This window comes from Leopardus geoffroyi, chromosome C2 (assembly GCF_018350155.1).
Source record: "Leopardus geoffroyi isolate Oge1 chromosome C2, O.geoffroyi_Oge1_pat1.0, whole genome shotgun sequence".
Classification (NCBI taxonomy): domain Eukaryota; kingdom Metazoa; phylum Chordata; class Mammalia; order Carnivora; family Felidae; genus Leopardus; species Leopardus geoffroyi.
In genome coordinates this window covers 48,070,001-48,087,298 of record NC_059333.1, presented here as the reverse complement: position 1 = coordinate 48,087,298, position 17,298 = coordinate 48,070,001, and the positions used below count along the sequence as shown (strand labels likewise).

Here is a 17,298-nt window from a genome sequence, read left to right as displayed (position 1 = left end):
CAAGTTAAGTAACATACAGTGTAGTATTGGTTTCAGGAGTAGAACCCAGTGATTCATCTACAGGCACTTTTATATTTACATATTTTTCTTCTAAATAAACCTACTCCAAGCATACAAATATACTTCATATACTCTGCTTTTCAAATTTCTAGAACTGGGTTCCTTAACGTCAGTAACTTCCTTAACTGATTAGTATTTTGGGCCAGATATTTCTTTATTGTGGGGCTGTCCTGTAGGATGGTAGAATGTTGAGCAGTATCCTTGGCTTGTACCTGCTTAATGCCAGTCATAACTCCCCCACTATATGCTAGAAGTTTCCCCCCAGTTGTGACATCCAAACATGTCTCCAGACAGTGCAAATGACCCTGGGGGAGGGGGGGGGGAAATGCCCTGGCTGAGACACACATTTCTAGATTGATATGGATATGACAATTTGTTAGCAGCTGTTATACTGTGGTATCATCAGACATTTCAGACAGTGATTTTTTTTTTTTAAGCCCTTGCTTTCAGTTCTCTTTAACTGCTATGCAGATAGCTTCCTCAGGCATTACAGACATTTTCTGTAAATCTGAAATTATTTTAAAATAAAAAGTTAAAAAATAATTAAGACAACTGTAGTTACACTGTTGTCTCTCATACGTTTGCAAAGTGCCACAAAAACACTTCCAGCTCTTTCAACCACTACTGCGGCCACCCTTCACACTGAGACCAGGCTTTAGTTTAGAAATCTGTTCCATGAGTACCATCACATGGAATCCTCAACAGTCCTCAGAGACATCATTCCCATTTTGAGGCTGATGAAACTGAGGCTCAGAGAGGGAAGGGGCTTGTCTAAGGTTTGCCCAACTGCTCTTTCCCTGCTCCTGCACAGTAACATCAGAGCCCAGTGGGTGGAAAAAAAACTCAGTCTGCTCAAAAAAAAAAAAAAAAAAAAAAAATCACACACAAGCTGGTGATACTTTATTATACAGAGAGGTTGGCAAAGGACAGCTTCAGTTTTGTCAAAGAATCTCCATCACAAATTTCTAGTGATTCATCTGGTGATGCAGTTAACATAATAAAACAATAGCTGATATTTACTGAGTGCTTGCAATATTCCAGAGCTATTAAACGAGATGCAAATCCCATAAAAACTGGAATTTTCATAGGACCCAGACTTAGAAAAGGCCCAGCTTCAAAGATTCTGACTTGCACAGACTGAGGACTCCCATTTCCAGAAGTTCAAAAACCTCCTTTCTTATCTAAAAGAGAAACAAGAGGGGGAAAAAGAGGTTAAGACCAAGAAAAGATAGTCTTGGTGAATAAATTCAACCATCTGGACATCCTGGTATTTAGATAGCTGTTATGGAGGGCAAAAATCCTAACTTGTGTTTTATTCAGAGTTGAAATATTTACTTAAGTAAAGGAAGAGATACTATATAAAACATCAGTTTCATTAAAGTGCCCTTTTGTTACCATTCAAAATAAAATCTCATTAAAAAAATCTTATACAAAGATGTTTCAAGGTACCCAAAGTATGCCTAGATTACACACATATTTCAATATAGGATAACTGATAAGAATGACATCAACATAATAAAAATAACTATGGATAAAAAGGTGGTTTTTTGACACAATTTCTTATATTTAGAAAACTCATGGTGGATTACTCAGATTTAATATTAGAACTGAAATAATTAAATATGGCCTCATGTGCCTAACATCAAATTTGTTAAACTGGTTTTATTTTATTTTATTTTTTTTTTTAATTTTTTTTTTTTTTTTTCAACGTTTATTTATTTTTGGGACAGAGAGAGACAGAGCATGAACGGGGGAGGGGCAGAGAGAGGGAGACACAGAATCGGAAACAGGCTCCAGGCTCTGAGCCATCAGCCCAGAGCCTGACGCGGGGCTCGAACTCACGGACCGCGAGATCGTGACCTGGCTGAAGTCGGACGCTTAACCGACTGCGCCACCCAGGCGCCCCTGTTAAACTGGTTTTAAAAAAACCCAGCCAGTTCAGGGGACAGGATGTGTGTGTGTATAGGAAACTGAGAAAGTTGTCTTTTAACTTGTACTGATATCTGATATAACTCACTGATTAATCATAATCAGGTTTGGTCATTCTGGGGATATATATAGTTTTATGTGGTAAATTAATTCATTCAGCACATTTGGAGAATTAATTTCAAATTCTTTGATAGTTACTGCCATGATGGTTGGTGACTGGCAGTCATGTTAATTATTGCACAAACCCTTTTCTCTCCAACAGATACTTCTAAACATCAGGCTAGCTTGAAAAATTAGCTCCATGGTACACAGTAGGTGGAAAATCAATTTTTCATATTTTGATGATACTAGATTACTTTCATAAATATATAATAAGCTAATGCTTATGTGGCCACAAAGGCATTCAACCAGTTTTAATTCACTGAGACAGCAAAATAATTTCCCTACCCCAAGCCAAAATAGCCCTCTATATTAAGTGAGTGAGGTTTTGGGTATGGGAGATGCAGGCCATGAGGCAAGTTTGTGCCCCCACTCCCTAGAGCATCTGTAAAGATGAAAGACAAAGATGACTATGTTTCTAAAGCAAGGCACACAAAAATATGCCAAGTCCTCCAGAGCTTCCTGTTTCTCAAAGGTACAGTACAGATGTGGTCCCCAGTGGGGCAGAAGCCATTGGTCATTTAATGAAGAAACAAAGCTGATTCCTACAAAAGACATGGAAAGGATACAGTTAGGTCTAAGGGGTGAGATGGACTTTATAACTGCAGTTACTTCAGAGTTAAAAGACAGAAAGAATTTCAATGGCCAGAATTTGCTGGCTCCTGATGTCAATGACTTTATTACTGTGTTTGAACTTAAGCTCAAGCTGAAGAAAAAAAGATTACAGGCTGGTTACACGGTACCTCGGGAATGTCCATCATCCTCCTCAACTTCTGATCTCTCCAGTTCCAGTCAAAAACCAGAAATTTTAAGGGGTTCAAATTAAGGCCACCTGAAAGAGACAGAGAGAGAGAGTTGCTACAGCAAAACCTTATGATAGAAGCTTATCCAAATGACTTTTTAGTCTCCAGGTTGCTTTTTGCCTCATTTGCTGTCCTCTCCCCCAGCAACTAATCTCTGCACACTAAGTGCAGCCCTTGCCTGATGGAAAACAAATGCAGAACTCGGAGATTGCTTTCCTTATAATCTTATCACTGATTCTGAGGGAAGCAGAGAAGCTGCTAAGCTCCTCAACTGCTCAAATCCTGGCAGAGAATCAATCCCAAGACTCTGTTTCATGAAGCCCCAGAGGGTGAAGTCTCATTCCTGACAGGAATTTGATAAGATGGATCCTGCAATCTAGGTGTGGCCTTTCAGAGGAATTGAATCCAATGGAATCTGAATGACTCTGAGAAGATGAATGGACAGAAGGATGAGGCTGGTGTTTGACGTTTAATTTTAGGCAGAAAAGGAGGTAAATATGAATGGGTTCTATTCAAAGTGTGCTACCCTTTGAGAAGACTAGCAAACCACTTAAGGATTCCATTTCTGTCTTCCTATCTATCTAGAGACAATTATGGAATGTGGGGCCAGAGGGGACTTCAGCTATTGTCTGTTCCTCAGAGGTCTCAGAGTTGGTCACAGTTAGTTTTTCCCACTACCCCAAGTTGTTTCATGTGGCATGTGGAAACATAACTGAAGCCTTCCTCTGCAGCGCTTCCCTTCAACTCTTCTCTGTGATTATTTCAGTATTTCCCCTTCTGTCCAAAAGCCTTTTTCATTCTTCTTATAATTATAATGACTCCTATTTAAATTTCCCTCTGCAAAATTAAAAATGGTAAGTTGAGAAGGACAATGGGTTGGTAGTCTACCCTTAAAAATAACTTACTGTTGGTGGGAGAGCAAACAGATAGTCTCTCAGGAAGGCACTAGAGCATTATATAATAGAAGCTTAAAATGCTTACTATTTGATAAAATAATTTTCTTTCTATGACATATCACTATAAAAACATCAGAAACTTAAATACAGTTAATGGGGTACCAGCATAGCTCTGTTGGTAGAGTATGTGACTCTTGATCTTGGGGTTTTAAGTATGAGCCCCACATTAGGTATGGAGATTACTTAAAAACAAAATCCTTTTTTTTAAAAAAAGAAATAAACTTAAATATAGTTACTTGCAAAGATGATCATTGCAGTATTATTTATAATAGCAAGAATTTAGAAATAATCCAGGTATCCTATCTAATTACTAAAAAACAATATAACTTGGGGTTAATCCAAAATATATAAAGAACTTATGCAAATCAGCAGCAAAAAACACCAATTAATCTGATTTAAAAATGGACAGAGGAAATGAATAGATACTTTTCCAATAAAGACATTCAAATGGCCAATAGGTACATGAAAAAGTGCTCAACATCACTAATCATCAATCATATTATCAAAAACCCCCACAAGAAATAATAAGTGCTGGTGAGGATGTGGAGAAAAGGGACCTATTGTGCACTGTTGGTGGGAATGTAAATTGATACAGTCACTATGGAAAACAGCATGGAAGGACACTCAAGAAATTGAAAATAAAACTACCATATGATTCAGCAATTCTACTTCTGGGTATATATCCAAAAGAAACGAACTCACTATCTCAAGAAGGTATCTGCACCACTATGTTTATTGCAGCGTTATTTACAATAGCCAAGACATGGAAACAACCCGTAGTATTCATCAACGAATGAATAAAGAAAATTCACACACACACACATCCACACACACACACACACACACACACACACACACACACACAGGGGAATATTATTCAGCCATAAAAAGGAAGGAAATCCTGTCATTTGTGACAACAGGAATGGACCTTGGGGGTATTATGTTAAGTGAAATAAGTCAGACAGAGGAAGACAAATACTGTATGATCTCACTTATATGTCAAATCTAAAGAACCTAACTCATGCAGAACACATTGGTGGATGCCAAAGGGAGAGGGTGGGGAAAATGGATGAAGATGGTCAAAAGGTAAAAACTTCCAGTTGTAAAGTAAATAAGGTCTGGGGATGTAACGTACAGCACAGTGACTGTAGTTAATACTGTACTGTATATTTGAAAGGTGCTAAGACAGTAGGTCTTAAGAGTTCTCATCACAAGAAAAAAATTTATAATTATTTGAGGTGATTGATGTTAACTAAATTTATTGTAGTAATCATTTCGCTATATATGTATAAAGTCATTCCATTGTACACACTGGACTAATACAATGCTATAGGTTAATCATATCTCGATAAAACTGTAAAAACAAGTAGAATATTATGTACATATTATACAGCCATTAAAAATTAAAAATTAAAAGGGCACCTGGGGGGCTCAGTTGGTTGAGCGTCCAACTTCAGCTCAGGTCATGATCTCACAGCTCGTGAGTTTGAGCCCTGTGTCGGGCTCTGTGCTGACAGCTCAGAGCCTGGAGCCTGCTTCAGATTCTGTGTGTCCCTCTCTCTCTCTGCCCCTCTCCTACTCTCTGTGTTTCTATCTCAAAAACAAATAAAAACATTAAAAAAATTAAAAATTAAGACTATTTCATAATGAGGAAAGTCCTCATAAGATATGCTAAGTGGAAAAGGCAAGTTATAAAATTATGATATGTAGCATGATCTCCACTTACAAAAATAAGTATATAAATGCATAGAAAAAAAGACTAAAGGAAATATATTCAGTATTATCTAACAAGTGATTTTCTCTAAAGTGATATATTTTCTTTTCTGTGCTTTTTTGCATTTTTGAAAGGCTCTTATAGTCAGAAAATCTGCTTCGTTATTAGATTAAAACAATATACTTCTGTCTATAATTGTACGGATTCCATGCCATGGGATATCTTTCGAAGTCTGGAAACTTTCCTTAATATATTCTACATATAAACATCTTAAGCCATAAACAGCTACATAAAACGAGTTATGTGCCATTGCTTTGTTACATTTCCAGTTTCTAGAGGGCTGGGATTGGTCTCTTTAAATGCTTTGTATGTAGCTTAACACCCGTGGTTAATGAATATTAAATCATGCATCCAATCAGAATCAGAAGTAAAAGTTATTTTCATTAGTATTATAAAAAATCAATAGATCCTTAAATGATTTTTTCACCCCTTAAATGAAATAAGCTTTCACACTGAGTCCTCACTACTCTCCAGAAATCAAATCTCAACAATCTGTATGTAGAGTTTCGTTTTCTCTTTCTCCCTCTCTCTCTCTCTTTTAAATATGGAGAAGAGTGGCCCTATTGCATGGGGTTCCTGGTGACATACAGACAACCATCTGGATTCGAGGTGGGGGAGTGAGGTGAACCTTTGGCTAAGAGCTGTGCGAGAGGCAGGGTCCATCCCTGGACCCTCCTGCTGCTCAACCAATCTCTCCCAACTGTCTCACAGGTAGGCTATTAGTGCCTCTCATCTGTTCCTTCACTACAATGCCCTCCTATGTCCACAAGACAAAAATCCAAACTCTTCAACTTAGTGTTCAAAGTCCTTCCTCCACAATCTGACTTCCTTTCGAGTTCAGTCACCAGCTACTAAAGCCCACAAAGTTTCCAACCAAGAAAGTTATTCTCTTTAATGAAAATAATAACTAGCATTTATTGAGTCCTTAGGGTGTGAAATTCTTTATTGGCACTTTGTTATCATATCAATCCCAGGAGGAAGATACTATCACTGTCCCTCATCTGAATACAGAAAAAGATTTAGAGAGGTTAAGGAACTTGCCAAGGTCACAGAGCTGGTCAGTTGCTGGATCTGGGATTTGACTCTGAAGGTCTGAATCCATGAGAGCTTAACACTGTATCTCAGTCATGTGTATCTGCCTGCCCTCTTCTGATTCAGTGATTCTCCTATTCCTGTTTTTCTCACATTTCCATACTTCAAAGATCCTATTTTAATCCTCCTCATACTTCAAAGATCAGTTAAAGACCCTTTTCTCTGTAAAGCCTTCCATATAGATTCAGCCTCCATAATAATCTATTTCCACTCTTATAGGACTTGGAGGTGCTCATTTGGCCCTTGGCATTTAGTGCCTCATTTTGTCAATCTCATTCTATGTATATTTATCTTTTCAAGGATCAGGAGCTCTTTGAGGGGGAAAGCCTCTAGAACTAGGAACGCCTAGACTAAGAGACTGTGGGACAGCCACTTAATGCTTCAGAGCTTCAGAGTTTTCTCTTCTATGAAAAAAAAAAAGCTAGCATGCAAGGGTGCCATGAATATTTACTGAGATACATAGGAGTGTGTGGCATAGCACCAGTGCAAGTAGGAACTCAAAAACTGTGCTTCCCTTCCTTGTCTGGGGTTGCCAAGTCTGTCACTTCTTTGTAATTGCACAGACCTTTGTACATAGTGGGTTCATTTAACCCTGGATGATTTTCATCTGGAAAGAAACACTAGTATTTTAAGCTTTTGTTTGCTTTTTGGCAAATGACCATCTCTATATTAGTTATTACATTGATGAACATATTACTTTTAGATATATTAAAAAATCTAGGAATAGTTCCAATTGTAACAGAGTTCTATTAGTATATTAAATAAGTAATTTGGAAGTGAGTATTGAAAAGAAATCTTTAATCAGTCTGGCAGGTAAAACAGGTAATAAGATCATCAGCAGATTAACAAGTTTTAGGCTACTGACTTTCAGAGAGCCAACAAATTATAAAAACCCAGCGGTGGATGTTGTCTGGAATACTTTCTGGGTAAAATACTATAAGAGAAATGAATTTGGGAGAAACACTCTAGAATACCCATATTTCATCCATAGAAACCTCATTTTAGTTTCAACATGTTTTATATATAAGCCCTCAACTGAAATGGAAGTCTTGGGGAACCAAGATTCAATTAATTAAGAGAGAAATAATCAACTCATCTAGCTCTACAAATTCTAGAGGTTGCAAACTGGTGGAAATGAATTGTGGATCCACTAACCTGCTTAAAGCAAGTGGAATCTGAATGTGTGTAGGTGGGCACATGTACTGAAGTTTGCCACAATCCTTACCATTCCCTACTGCTTCACACCTGCCTGCTAGCTCTACTGATACAAAGCTAAGTTTCCAACTCCCCAATCAACACAGAAGTCTGGTTTCATTATATCACAAATGTGGTTTCCTAAACTCACATGGGGGGTAAGGCAAACTCCCAGTACTAAGTAGGCATATCAGCGCCTCTTTTCATACCTTGTTTAATGAGTTCTTTAATCCTTCCTGGAGTTCCTACACCCAGGTGCACAACACGCTTCTCCAGCAACTTTACCTGCTCCTGGACCTATTTATTGCAAGACAGAAGAGAGGAAAGAAGAGTCTTTAGAAAGTGCAAATCATAGGCCAATTTAGAGCACTTTATCCAAAAGTTAAGGAAGTAAAAAAGCAAATGGGCTACCCTTGTTTAGGCTCAACATCCAGGGCAATGAAAGTTAAAGTCAAGATAGAAAAGCATTGCCCTATAAAACCGGGGAATCTTCAGAGAATGCAGGGGTCAGATCTCAGCTTCTGTAGAAAAATCTTGGCGCACAGAGGAGTTGTGACTGTTGTGGGGGCAGGTGGGCATGCAGAAGCAGGGAATGCAAAGAACACCAGAATAGTTGTTAAATATGTTATATAAGAACAAAGAAAATATCAGCTAAGGAGATAAGAAAAAGCTGGGAGTGGCCTTTAAGGATAACTTACATCGCCCATCAGGAACCACAGGCCCTTGCTTACCTTTATGTGTTTTGCAAATAATTTCATAACTTTGCTGTCTCCTCTGAATGCTGTCATTGACCTAATGAAAAAAAAAAAAAAAAACCACATTATTGCCTAAGAAAACTTACCCATTGCAGGCCACTTTGACTACTAAAGTATTATGTTTTGCTTTATTCAAAAGAATATGGCATTTCTGTGTTTAACTATGAGCACATGCATGTGTGTGTGTGTGTGTACACAAAAAAATTCTGAGATTTTCAAGTCAGCCCCACTCTGGAAGGAAAGTGAGGAAGTTTTTTATTCAGGATGTATCTGGGTTGCTTCTAACTCTCATACACAAGGTTAGCTTTACTTAGGTTTCCTTGATAATTGAAAAATATGGATCTGCCCTTCACTTGTTAATACAGAATGTTTATATTTCAGGTCCCTGGCAGAGAATTTATCTTTAAACTCTGCAGTATAGTTCTCATTCAAAATTTAGTTGCAACAAATATCATAGAACAGTGATCTCAGACTGTGCTCTGTGGAGCCCAAGGGCATCTAACAAAAGGCTGTATGTGGCTGCTGTGGCAGATTGCTGGGAATGAGCTGGCAGGGAGGAGAAGGCTTATCTTTCAATCAGAGCAGCCCCCCCACCTTCTACTTTGCAGAGAGAAACTTTTGGCAAAATTTTACATGTGGAAATGCTTCTGGTATCAACGGGTATAAAAGTATAAAAGAACGATCTTTTAATTGATGTTTGGTAATAGACCTAACAAGGGAATACTGCTCAGCAATATTATTTTCCTTTATATATCATGATTATGTTTTGAAAAATATTATTGACCAGTAGGAATACATGAGTTTGCAAGATAGTGAATTATGCTATACACATTCTGTTGTGCTTGATTTTTACTCACACGTAAGCTTTCTCCATGGCAAGGTTAACTAGGAAGACAGTTTAGGGGACATATTTAATGTTAATTCATGGTCCTCAAGAGAACAGATATTCTTAGAAAAGCTAGAATTATTCACCATTAGTCTTTATAAATAGGGCTTGTTGTGCTAGCTCAGAAATCACTTTTTGCAAATCACCTAACCTTGAAGTATATCATAGTATTACGAACGACACAGAAGAACACAGGATTGGCAAATGAAATGTGACAACATAGTGCTTTTATGCCCTTCAGAAAAGTATTTATGTGCAGTAAAAGCTCAAACCAATTTGACGGTTTGTTTTTAGGAGGTCATCTCCAGGCCAACCTCTTTTGCCATCAACGTCTGAATCTGAAATGAATTCTGTGGTGGTAGTTTTTAGAACACTGAAAAGTCAGTATGAACTAATATGATTTCAGAACCAGCAAGTACTGCCCCAGAAGCAGGTGGAGTCTTGAAGATCAATTGTGTTTAGAGCAGATATGTCACAAGAAACACTTGTTTTATTGAGAGGGTGTGTGATGCAAGTTAATTAATGTGTGTGTCTTCTGGGGAAAGGAGAATTGGAAGAACTTAAAAACTACTTTTCTAAATTCATAATCAGATTAGTTCATTTAGAAAAATAGATGCTACATAGCTACTGAGCGTCTACATTTGCACCTCACTTTATTTTTCTCCAGGACTTGGATTTTCCTTTGTTTTATCTCCTGTCAAAGTCTGGTACAGAGCCTGGCCCTGGAAGAGGGCTAGTCCCAGTAAACCCCTTTTAACTCTGATGGCTCTTTTCCGAAAGCTCAATGTTACCACCGATCCAGTGGAAGGAAGGCTTTTTGTTTTTTCTACGAGAATGCAGTAAATGAAAAGGTATGTGAAAGCACTTAGTAAAGCACTGACAAATTATCTTTAAAACATAATTTTTATATATAAATTTCCAGTCCATTTGGAATTTATCTTGGTATGAGAGGCGAGATATGGATCCAAAGTTACTTTTCCAGATGGCTGCGTAGTTGTTCCAACACCGTTTATTAAATAATCCATCTTTCCTTACTGATTTGTCACCTTTGCCACACGCTACATTTTCAAATGCATATGGGCCTGTTTCTAAACTTCCAATTATGTTCCACTGGTCTGATTTATCACGCATATGCCAGTTCCATACTGTTTTGATTAGTGAGACTCTGTAATATATATCTATTGGTAATCTGATACTATAGGCATAGTATCCTCTCACTAATATTCTTTATCAGAATTTCCCCAGCTCTTTTTTATTCTGTATTTTCTCTTATGAACTTAGAACTATAGCTTATCTTTAAACTTTGAACTTTAGCTTATCTAGTTAAAAAACCAATTCTATTGTAGTTTCACTGGGAATCTGTGAAATCTGTAGATTAGTCTATGTAACACAGACATCTTTATAACATCAACTCTTCCTATTCAACAATATAGTATACCCTTTTGTCTGTTCCAGATCTTCTGAGTGGCTTGTGTAATATTTTCTTGATATAGATTTTGGTAAGCTTATTCTCTGGTGTTCCATTCTTGTTATTATTTTTTTATTTTATTAAAAAAATTTTTTTGATGTTTACATATTTTTGAGACAGAGAGAGAGAGACAGACAGACAGAATATGAGCAGGGGAGGAGGAAAGAGAGAGGGAGACACAGAACCCGAAGCAGGCTCCGGTCTCTGAGCTGTCAACACAGAGCCCCACACAGCTTGAACTTGTGAATCGTGAGATGATGACCTGAACTGAAGTCAGACTCTTAACCAACTGAGCCACCCAGGCGCCCCTCTTGTTATTATTTTAAATTAGGTCTTTTTTTCCATTATTTCTTCCAACTGGTTATTGCTCGTATTATTTCCTTGCTTTGACTCTTGCCCTCTACAATGCGTGTTCTCCACAAAGCAGCCAAAGTGATCCTTTAGAATGATTATTCAGATCATGTGACTCCCCTGTTCAAAATCTTTCGGTAACATTGCGTCCCAGCGCCTTTTGTGTTTCCTGTTCACTCTGTCTGGAATGCTCTTCTTCCAGACATCTGCTTGGCTTTCTCCTTCACTTTGTTCATGTCTCTGCTCAAATGTCATTCTCTTGGAAAAGCCTCCTGTGACAACACTTTTAAAAGTAGCCCCCCACTCCCTTCTATCCCTTCGCTATGCTTTATTTTGCCTTATATAACTTGACACTACCTGACATTATGATGTATATTTATTTGTTCATTGTTACGTCTCTAGCATACAGAGCATATCAGCTTGACATGTATCAGTTATTCAAAAAAAACATTTATGAAATGAATGGGTGAAGCATCCAACCTAATAAGCTCCAGGGCCCGGAGGGCAGAGCTGCAGATGATCAGCATCAGGACCGATTTCTTCTCATTATGATTTTTCCGAAGTTTTACCCACTTAGGGCAGACTGAAAAAAGACCATTAGAAAAATGTTACTCTAAATACAACAAAATAGGGCCCCCAAAGTTGCGTATTCTCCAATTATTCTTTGTTAGTATTTAATTAAAGTAAAATATAATGAGTACCATGTAGATTCTGTTATCTGGTTATTCTAGATATTAGATTAAAATGAAAAATCATTAACTTATAACACAAAGCACACAATATGCCAAGTTAGCTAAATATGATTAGCGAAATGTTAAATCTTTATATCTAAACTATTTCATTGTCAGCTACAAATAGATGACTACCTTATATGAATAATCTAGCTTATTACTGGCTATCCACAATACATGTTGAAGAGATGAAATTAGATTGTGCAATAGCCATGATCTGAGTTCTGAGCATGTGAACAGAATTTCACAATTTCACAGCTAGAATAGACATCACATGTCCAACTTCCTTATCTTTCAGATAACAAAATCAAGTCCCAGAGGAATACACAGTGACTTGTCCCAGGTCAAACAGCAGGGGCCTGGTACTAGAATACCAAGTACTAGAATACCAAGTATTCTCTGGATTCCTAGACCAATACTAATATTAATTTATTATAAACCAAAAATGAGACCAAAACCCAAATTCTCAAAGCCAGAGAAAAACAAGAATAAACATAAATAAACAGAAATTAGTACCAAGATGGACCTTAAGAGAAACCTCTATTTCAAATCCATTTTAGGTAGAAAGTTTTGCTTTTAAAGGTAGTTTTAGAAGTTTTTAAAGAGATGGATCTTGAGCACCTAGGTGGTTCAGTCATTAAGCATCTGACTTTGGCTCAGATCATGATCTCATGGCTAATGAGTTCGAGTCCCACATTGGGTGAGCTCAAGCCCCACTTCAGGTGGGCCCTGCTTCTCTTTCTCTCTCTGCCCCTCATAGGATTCTCTCTCTCTCTCTCTCTCTCTCTCTGCCTCCCAGTCATGCCCTCTCTCTCTCTCTCTCTTTCTCTCAAAAAGAGAAGTAATGAAGTATTTAATGAAGTAATAACAACTTGGTGAATAACTTAAAAGAAAATCATAGTTTACTTACTTTCTTTTAGGTATGATGAAAGACTATGAGTCAAATCATTGGCCTTGAGGAAACAGGAGTCTAGAATATGACAGACAAGCTTTGTAGAGGATTTTGCCAACACACACATGATCAAAACAGATTAAATGAATAAGGATGTACAACATTAGTGAATAGGGGCTCATTATATATTTTAAAGTGTTGTCCAGTATTTAAAACAACAGCAGCAACAAGAACAAGTAAACTTTAACCTTTAAACTTTAACCTTTAAGCCATAATTTCTTAGAGTAGTGAAACAGACTAATGAAGTATGTTTATTTTTCAAATCTATGGAATAAGCAATACACAAAGGTAAAGGGGAAATAGCTAACACATCTATGTAGAGATGCTCAAACTCACTAGTCATCATAGAAGTGCCTATTAGTGCAATGATGAAATAATACTTTACACACACATTAGAATGGGAATTCTTAGACGGATAATACCAAGTATTGTCAAGGATGTAGGGTGATAAAACTCTTGTGAAATGTAGGTGGAGGTATAAACTGGTAATAGCTATTCTGGAAAGTACTAAAATTAAGTTGTATACACCCTATGACCCCATGATCACATTCCTGAGTAAATGATGGAAAGAAATTCTTATGCGGTCTATAAAGGGACATACACAAGTATATTTCTCCTAGCATTGTGATAGCATTTGTGATAGTGGGGAGCACAAGGCAACCCAGGTGTCTGTATCTAAGAAAATGGATGACCAATATGTGGTAGATAAAATCATTGGAATACTATGTAGCATTTAGAAGCAATGAACTTGATGTACATAAAGCCAGATAGGCATATCTCAAAAAAGGTCTCAGTGAGAAAAAAAACAAAATGAGAAGTTCAGCACATCATTTAGACAGATTGTAAAATGAACACACATACAATGACACGACATTTTACAAGCATATATACACATTTAAAAACATGTATTAACACATTAGACTGAATGCTATGGGGAATGTAAAAAGGAGTGTGGATTGGGGAAGAGTGGGAATAATGCATCAAAATACAACACAGCACCACAGTAAAAGACAATATAACACTTAAATAAAATATAGGGGTCTTGCTCAACCAAGGACTATCATGGTCTAGCAATTATGTAGTATTATTAACTCTGTACCTGAGATGTATAAATAAAAAAGGAAAATCATGTTTATCATTTTAATTCTTTCTACAGGAAAAAGGTTTTCGGTAAACACTGAAGAGTGCCAAGGAGTAAACTATTACTTAATTAAATGACATTTATATTGTGACCCAGCATATGTAACTCATATTATGTAATTAACTTCAAAGATATTGCTTCCTATACAACCGTATAGCCTTTCATGGTCTTTAAAACTGTAATTTCCCAAGCCTGGATATGATCAGACTCACCCTAAGAGCTTTATAAAAGATATAGATTCCTGGGATGGACTCCTTTTTGTTAGTAAGTCAGAATTCCTTGGGAGTGGGCTTGGGGATTTGCTTTTTAAGTTCTTGGGTGATTCAGTTGCTGCTAGCCTACAGGCATTTAGCACTGATCTAAACCACACTGCAGCCCTCAGGAAGTCAGTTGAGTTAACTCCAAGAGATTCCTGCCTCGAAACTAATTAAGTGCCCATGTGTATGACATTTGCAATGTACAGTGAACAATATTAATTGAAAAGACATGTTCCTGCCCTACAGACACAAATAACCTCAAATCAAAACCCTTAGACACTCGGCAAACAAATAGGAACAATCCTTTATGATCTATATCCACTTATATTTATGCCCCTGACTGGAGCCTGTTCCAAATAACCCACAGTGTGTCCCTCCTTTTACCTATCGTGGACTTCCTCTCTGTCCTTGGTCGCATAAGTGTACCTACTGGGATCTTTTCCCCTGAACGTTCTTACAATGCCTTATTCACTGTGTCTCAGAATGGCCTAATTTCTTAACTGAAAATAAAAACCTGTTCTTTTTATCTATAAAAGTATTTTTAACATTTTCCTTCCTTCCTAAACCGAGCCATGGCCACACATTCTTGCTTAACTACACAACTGAACTGTAATATAGCAATAATATAATGTAAACTCACTATGCAACTCAAATGACTCTTAAAGGTTTCTTCTGACCTCTGATTCTCTACAATACTAGAAAACTAAGATTTATGATGTTCCATAAGTATACAGAGTAGCAGTGACCCCACTATCTCACAAATTCTTCTGAAGTTGAAGGTATACTCTAACAAAGAACTATAAGGAAAAAGACCATTGAGGCAAACTTCAGTTAAGCTTGGAAAGGAGGCTTTGTTATAACACTTGGTACCTGCGAAACAGCAGTCAGGACGTAGTTCTCCTCAAAAGAACGATACCCAGAGAGAAGTGGTTTCTAACTGCTGTTGGAGCCGTTGGGGTTTTGTGGGTCTAAAACTCCAGATCTCCCTCATGTGGAAATGCACTCCTTAAATTCCCTAAAGCGTATTCCTTTTGGAAAAGAGACAGGGGGCACTCCTGTCTCTAAATTCAATGTGCATTTTGTTTTCAAAAGCACATCACAAAGGAATTATAAAAATTCAGGGCACAGGAAGTTTTTCAGCTTCTTAAGTCTCTAGAAAGCATAAAGTTGTAATGGAAAAGGGAAATCAAGCTACCCTTGACCTTTTCCAATAGCAGTAATTAGATGTCCCTAGTGATCTAAAAATAGCTCATCTGAAACAGTGGCACCCAAACCTTGTGTGATTTTTATAACATCTCTTTTCTTTAATCTCCACCCAAAAGAGTTCCAGGATGTATCAGAAATTTCTAAATTAATTAAAATTAGTTGTTTCAAGAATTCTGCAATATCTTTAATTTAATTATAAATATTCTAAGGCAGTAGATCTCAAACAACAGTAGAGAATCAGCTTGGGTGAGGGGTCAGATTTGCTAAAAATGCAGAATTTTATCCCTATCTTTAGATAGTTTGCTTGAAAGTCTGGCCTGGAACCCAAAACACTACCATAAACACAAAACTGTAACTAGAAATCTGTGATAAGAACAACAACAACAAAACTAAAAGCTTATTGAAGCTAAAGTTCTTGTCTATAAAAGATGAGTAAATTAATGTTTCATATCTATACTTTTAAATATGTGCTTTATCTTTATTTTAATTTAACTTCTATACCCAGTAGGGATTCTTACTCCTTGAAGAATGCTAAAAAAATGCACACTCAACAGTAGCCTTTTGAAAAAAATGCAATTACAAATCTTTCTATTAGATTGAACAAATGCCATTTAGCATCTTAATAAAGGAACCATTCAACAGTTAAAACTATTAGGTTGAGGGAAGGAGTATTAGCATGTGGAAAATACATCAAATTCAATGGCTGAGATGTAGCCATGAACCTTTTTGCTCCTCCTCATCAGGAAAATTGATATCAATAACACTGAGTCTTGCTACATGACTAACCTCAGAACAGTACAGAAAAAAAAAAAAAAAAAAGAAGGGAAAAAAACCAAACACGTCTGGCTGTACCTGGTAGGTTTAGTTCCTCTAACTCAATCACTGAGCGATTGCTGCTGTAATAGTCCTTCATCAGCTTCTGTAGGTCTTCAGGAGTCCCTGGTTTTGGCTCTGATTTTGCAAGAACATCAGTAATCTTCTTCTAAGACATGAGAAGGAAGAAAGAAAAAAAACCCCAGGAAGAGAGATTTTAAAATGGCATTAGCTTAGAATAGGTTGATTCCTCTGGTATTTAAACTGCACATAAATTTTGGTGAAAGCTGAGTATGAATGTGAGTTCTAATAAATACGCTTGAAAAAACTTAATACTTTTTGTATGTAACTACTGCTTTCAAAAATGAATGGGCGACCTAAAAGGCTCCTTGTAGTTCTTGGTCTATGCCAGGAGAACTGAAATTTCTGTGGGAGTCTCCATAATAGGGCTCTATTATTTTCTATCACAAGTCAAGAAATCTTGTTGCTGTGGAAATTTCTCTTTAATCTTTAGGTGATTTTTATTCCTGGGAGAGAAGAGTTTTGAGAATTTTTTGCTAACCTGATTTTTAAGGCCCCGAGTCTCCATTTGGATTTCTGGGATTAAAGTAAAACCTACAGGGGTAATCTGAGCACTGGAGCCCACTGCAAAGGGGGACTTTAGACTCTGAATCCTCAAGTCTTGGGAGAGAATCTTGAAGTGGCCCCACGAAAAGCAGAGCAGGAAAGACTTTACAGCATCTATTTTGATTTGGACTCATTTGTGTAGCA

General features: G+C 37.2%; 1 protein-coding gene across 4 annotated transcripts in view; it reads right to left on the bottom strand.

Annotated features, from left to right (window-relative positions):
* Positions 1-945: 945 nt before the first annotated feature.
* Positions 946-17,298, bottom strand: part of CMSS1 (cms1 ribosomal small subunit homolog) — a 381,393-nt gene continuing 365,040 nt past the window's right edge. For 2 of the 4 annotated variants that reach the window (XM_045501773.1, XM_045501776.1), the window contains exons 4-10: positions 16,567-16,696; positions 13,069-13,128; positions 11,908-12,010; positions 8,699-8,759; positions 8,177-8,264; positions 2,892-2,980; positions 946-1,241 (exon numbers count right to left, since the gene is read on the bottom strand). In XM_045501773.1, the coding sequence (XP_045357729.1) occupies positions 1,158-1,241; positions 2,892-2,980; positions 8,177-8,264; positions 8,699-8,759; positions 11,908-12,010; positions 13,069-13,128; positions 16,567-16,696 (615 nt within the window). In that variant the 3' untranslated portion in view covers positions 946-1,157. The remainder of the gene's footprint in view (positions 1,242-2,891; positions 2,981-8,176; positions 8,265-8,698; positions 8,760-11,907; positions 12,011-13,068; positions 13,129-16,566; positions 16,697-17,298) is intronic. The other 2 variants (XM_045501774.1, XM_045501775.1) reach the window with 2 other exon arrangements.